The 5,225-nt window shown below is 50.1% G+C and overlaps 1 protein-coding gene across 1 annotated transcript; it reads left to right on the top strand.

Annotated features, from left to right (window-relative positions):
- Positions 1 to 3,547: 3,547 nt before the first annotated feature.
- On the top strand, positions 3,548 to 5,225 carry LOC122380804 (DNA-binding protein SMUBP-2-like). The gene has a single exon (XM_043364276.1). The coding sequence runs from the start codon at positions 3,687 to 3,689 to the stop codon at positions 5,223 to 5,225; it is 1,539 nt and encodes a 512-aa protein (XP_043220211.1). The 5' UTR covers positions 3,548 to 3,686.

The following is a 5,225-nucleotide window of genomic DNA, read 5'->3' as shown; positions in this document are numbered from 1 at the left end:
CAGCCGTTTCGGTGTTATCGGCGAAAACCCACAAGGGAGCCCAATTTGCCCCCCCCCCCCCAACGGGTCGCGGGTTAAAGACATCATCTGTGATCAAAACTAACACGATATTCGTGATCAGCACCCCAGAAAACCCTGTAGCAGCCACACTTTACGACTTTCTAACAGGTCCCGATTTTCCCGAATTTTGGGTCATTGACCTGACCTGGAAGGTCAACCGATGAACTAGGACCTTAAAATTGGGTATCATCGGCTTCCTCTCGTGACGGGCAGCACGCTGGTTTTTCCGCGAAGCTCTAGCTCGATCAGAGGCCAAACGCTAAGGGGGTCTTACCCAACTCCCCTTTTGTGCCGTCGAAGGACGCGAAATGGCCTGTGCCGTGCGAGGTTTAAGGGTCGGTAGGCTGGGTTTTGTTGGATATACCGCACAAAAAATAACACCCATTATGCGTGTTTTTTTGTGCAAATTGACACTATTAATGGGTGTCACACGACTCTCATAACGGTAGTATGAGTGTCGTAGTAGCCTCTTTGCTCAGAGCCGTGGGTGTTCTATTCTATGAGTTTTTCAGCTCCATCCATACTCTAATGGTGTGTCGAGTGTAGGTCAACACGCACAAGCGTGAGGTAAACCTCGCCGGTACAGGGGGGGGGGTGATGCAACCCCCCTAAGGTTTTTCTAAAAAAAAACTCACGTAAAAAGCGGCCGATCGCAACGAAACTTTCAGTACCCTTGCATTGATTGATCAATGTTACACCTACCCTGAAAATTTCATGACAATGACCCAAATGACCTTTGACCTGTGACCTCTTTTCCGAGACCATGTTTGGCTGGAATCGCGATTCGGCGTATGTCGGCTCGCATTAGCCACGCGTTTGCAAGCTTTTCGAGGTTTCAAACCTTCAAACATGTGATTTGATGCTGCTCCCATGTATTAGGGTGGGTGTCAAGGTCACCTGAAGGACAGGTCAGGTCATTGACCTTTGCTGACCTCGGTTCACTTTTTCGAGTTTTACATGTTTCTAGGCTAGTTTTTGGAGCTTAATTCGAATTTAGCAACCATTTGAACATTAACGAAGTAGTTTCGGTGCCTTCGTAACATGTTACGAAGCTGTCAGAGACGGATGACCGGTAGGTACTACGAATACCCGTCACGACCCCTACCGGTTGACCTGACCTGACCTGACCCGACCTGGTCTAAACGCTTAACGACATCATCTGTGATCAAAACTAACACGATATTCGTGATCAGCACCCCGGAAAAACCCCTAGCAGCCGCACTTTACGACTTTCTAACAGGTCCCGATATTCCCGATTTTTGAGTCATTGACCTGACCTGGAAGGTCAACCAATGACCTGGGACCTTAACCCGCGCCCTGATGGGGTCTGCCGAGCAGCGCGGTCTGATGGGGGGGGGGGCCATTTTGGCCCCCCCCCCTAAGATCTCGAGAACCACGCAACATAGCGACAAGCGGTAAACGGCGTTGGATAGCCCCAACGGGGAACAACCTTGTGACCCAATTTCATTGACCTCGGTCAAACCGATGACGTCACAGGTCAGGTCAAAGGTCGAATTTTCACCGTTTACAGGCATTTCAAGAAATGCGTTGTAAAATCGAGTAAAATGCATTTCATTGAAAATCATCGATGGGGAAATGTTCTTCAAACACATATTTTGCTATTTGAGGTCACTGATACCAGGTCAGGTCACAGAGGTCAGGTCACTGGGGGGGGGGGGGTCACAATATAAAAGTGTCGTGTGATACATGTTTTATGGTCCATTTTGCATGACAAGTGCGATAATGTGGGTCAGGCAGACTTTTGGGCCAGCTTAGGTCACGTTTTGGTCAAGGTCAGGTCAACGTCAGGTCAAGGTCAGGTCAAGGTCAGGTCAAATTAGGTCAAATTTCAAAGTTGATATTTTTGCATAAAATGGGTATCGATTCAATGCAGCTCGTCACGGGGAGTTCAATGCTGGTCTCCGTTCTGCGCTACGAGGTCTAGAATTGCTAAAAATTGAGTTCAAAAATTTCACGTCATCAATTTTTAACAGTTTTTTCGCTATAACTTGGCCAAAAAAGAGGTATCGATCTAAAATTTGGTATGTATATCAAAGAGTGCAGGCACTATCACATATATTCCGTTTTTTTCGAAATTCGAAAAAATGGATTTTTTTTAGTTTTTTTTTCCCAAAAAAATCATTTTTTTATTTTTTGGGGTCAAAATCCCAAAGTTTCGAGAATCCGAGATAGCAGTTTTGTAGCGCCGTCTTTTCTCTACACAACCACATAAAGAACTTTAAAATTGCTTGTTAACTGTAGAATTGGTGAGCGTTTCAAGATGTCATGTTTTTTGCTCATTTTTACTCGAACATGACCTCAGTTTGACCTCAATTAACTCCTGACCTGAGGTGACCTGTGACTTGAAATTTTGTGTGAAGGTGTCAAATTGATGCCCGGTAAGGTACCCAAAATTTGGCGGCGCTGCGCGCCGCCGTTTTCTCGCTATTTAAGAAAAACCACAGGGGGGGGGGGGGCAAAATGGCCCCCCCCCATCAGGGCGCGGGTTAAAATTGGGTATCATTGGCTTCCTCTCGTGACGGGCAACACGCTCGTTTTTTCCGCGAAGCTCTAGCTCCATCAGGGGCCAAACGCGAGGGGGGTCGTACCCCCCCCCCCTTGTGCCGTCGAAGGACTCAAAATGGCCTGTGCCGGCGAGGGTTAAAGGGACCCTCCCACCTTAACATTAGTTTTGAGTTGAGATAGCCAAGTTTGCGGCCAGGCTCAGAAACCACCATTTATCCTGGTCGCAACCCCCGCAGCTTTATGGTGTTCAAGAAATTTCTTCCCTTTACTTGCAGGGTGGGACCAGCGTGGTCCCTATCTCTTAACCATTACGGGAATCTGATGACGTCAGCAGGCTTTCGAACGTCCGTTAAATGTTTGACTAAAACGTTTTGTAGCACGCGGTGGTATATGCTTCGTTGCGCGCAACAAATGCCGCACTTTTAAATAAATTCGCTAGGAACAGCGGAGATCCCAAAAAGTAAACAAAAGTAAAAGTCTAATATCTTGAAAACCGGTGAATATTTTTCGATGAAATTTGGTAGATATTCGTTTTCGCTCTTTCTGAACCGAGCGACATCACTTTCATGCCAATTCATAAACTTTTTTGAAGGTGGGAGGGTCCCTTTAAGGTGGTCACTTTAAATGTCATTCAGTGAACGATAAATAATCTGAACCATTTTTCTTCATTATAGGAGCCTACCGTGAAGCCTATGAGCCGAGCTGAGCTCGCCGATTTGCATCTCAGTCTTCTCAAGTTGGAACGAGATGAAGAAAAGCGACAAAAGCATATGCAAGAAGATCCTCCACTGCAATTGATGGTCCATGAAAAGCTGCAGCATGAGACCATCCTAACGGACAAATTTGGAGGACGCATCGAAAAACACAGCATTGAACTAGGCAACATACTAACTATTACGGAGTTCCCTATAGATATATCCAAACATGACCCGGGAGACAACGTCCTACTCCATCACTCACCTGGAACCTACGGCGTGGTGACTGAGGTCACCGAAAAGAAGATCGCGCTGGAATGCTGCTGCAAACCAGAGCTTCTTATCGTCGGAAAAAATGTCTACATCAACTTGGCTGCGCATTCCGACTACTCTCAGCTGTCAGGAATGCTGCACTGGCTTAAAAATGTAGACTTGGGGACTAAGTTCATAACACCTCTCACAGGCATGATCCGAAAGCTGTTCAACGAATACGAGACACTGTCTGCTGATTGTGTACACATCCCGAGGCACACTCCCGTGCTAGACCCACTCGTATACACAAGCCGTCCTTTGGACCCATCACAGCGTCAGGCGGTGGAGCTGGCGCTCCGGAATCAGCCCCTGACCGTCATCCACGGCCCGCCCGGCACCGGCAAGACCACCACCGTCGTAGAGGTGATCATCCAGCACGTGGAGCGGAATCAGCGTGTGCTGGTCTGCGCGCCCTCCAACAAGGCCGTTGACAACGTGCTAAGTGGCATCTGGGAGGAATACAAGAGCGGACGCTGCATAATGAGCATGGATGACTTTATTCGTCTTGGGCAGCTGGAACAAATGCAGGAAGACCTGAAAATGTTCTCATTAGAGGCTCAGATGGAAAAATCTGAGGAACGTTTTATGAAGAACCAATTGATAAAAACCATAAGAATTGAGAAAGTTTTGACCGAAGCCTTTGTAGTGTTGAGCACTCTGACGTATGTGCGCAAAGTGCATCAAATGCACCATACGTCCCAGTTTGCGCCACAGTTCGACCTCTTGGTGATCGATGAGTGCAACAATGCGACGGAGGCCGCCTGCTGGCTGGCCATCCCGCTCGCCAAGAAGGTGGTGCTGGTGGGCGACCCGTGCCAGCTGCCGCCGACCATTCTCAGTCAGGAGGCGGCCAGCCGCGGTCTGGCCGTCTCGCTGATGGAGCGGCAGATGAAGCTGCATGGTGAGGGTATCGTCCACATGCTCGACACCCAGTACCGGATGCACGCGATGATCCAGGAGTGGTCTTCGCAGAACCTGTACGGCGGCAGGCTCAAGGCGGCACCGACAGTCGCCAGCCGCCTGTTGACTCAGCTGCCCGGCGTGCAGAGCACGAGTCAGACGCAGCCCACCCTGATGCTCGTAGATACAGCTGGCTGCAAGCTCCTAGAATCACAGGACGCCAAGACCAAGTCCTACTGCAACAAAGGCGAGGCGAATCTCGTGGTGTGTCATGTCTCGTCGCTGGTGAAGGCCGGACTGCCGACTGACTCCATTGGCGTCATCACCCCGTACAAGCACCAGGTGGGGCTGATCACCGGCCGTCTGCGCAAGGCAAATTTGAACGTGGAGGTGAACTCTGTGGACGGGTTCCAAGGTCGCGAAAAGGAGGCCATCCTGCTCTCTCTGGTGCGCTCCAACCCGCGCCGCCAGGTGGGCTTCGTGGGCGACCGGCGGCGGCTGAACGTGGCGGTGACGCGCGCGCGGCGGCACCTGTTCGTCGTCTGCGACACATCCACCGTGTGTCAGGATCGCACGATTCTCTCGCTGGTCAGTCACCTGAGGAGGAATGGAGAGCTGCGTGAGACCAGCGGCAAGCTCTGCCCGCATGGCAGGACCTGCCAGATCGTCGAGGACGACGATGACGTCGACGATCTTGGTGTCAGACTCGGAGCGACAATCCTGCTGCCGTAG

This window comes from Amphibalanus amphitrite, unplaced genomic scaffold (genome assembly GCF_019059575.1).
Source record: "Amphibalanus amphitrite isolate SeventyFive unplaced genomic scaffold, NRLGWU_Aamphi_draft 000107F_arrow, whole genome shotgun sequence".
Taxonomy (NCBI): Eukaryota; Metazoa; Arthropoda; class Thecostraca; order Balanomorpha; family Balanidae; genus Amphibalanus; species Amphibalanus amphitrite.
This window is presented reverse-complemented; position numbering and strand designations above follow the sequence as displayed.

Bases quoted from the DNA above. Each gene is read 5' to 3' on its own strand.
- LOC122380804 (XM_043364276.1), top strand. From the start codon at position 3,687: ATGCTGCACTGGCTTAAAAATGTAGACTTGGGGACTAAGTTCATAACA.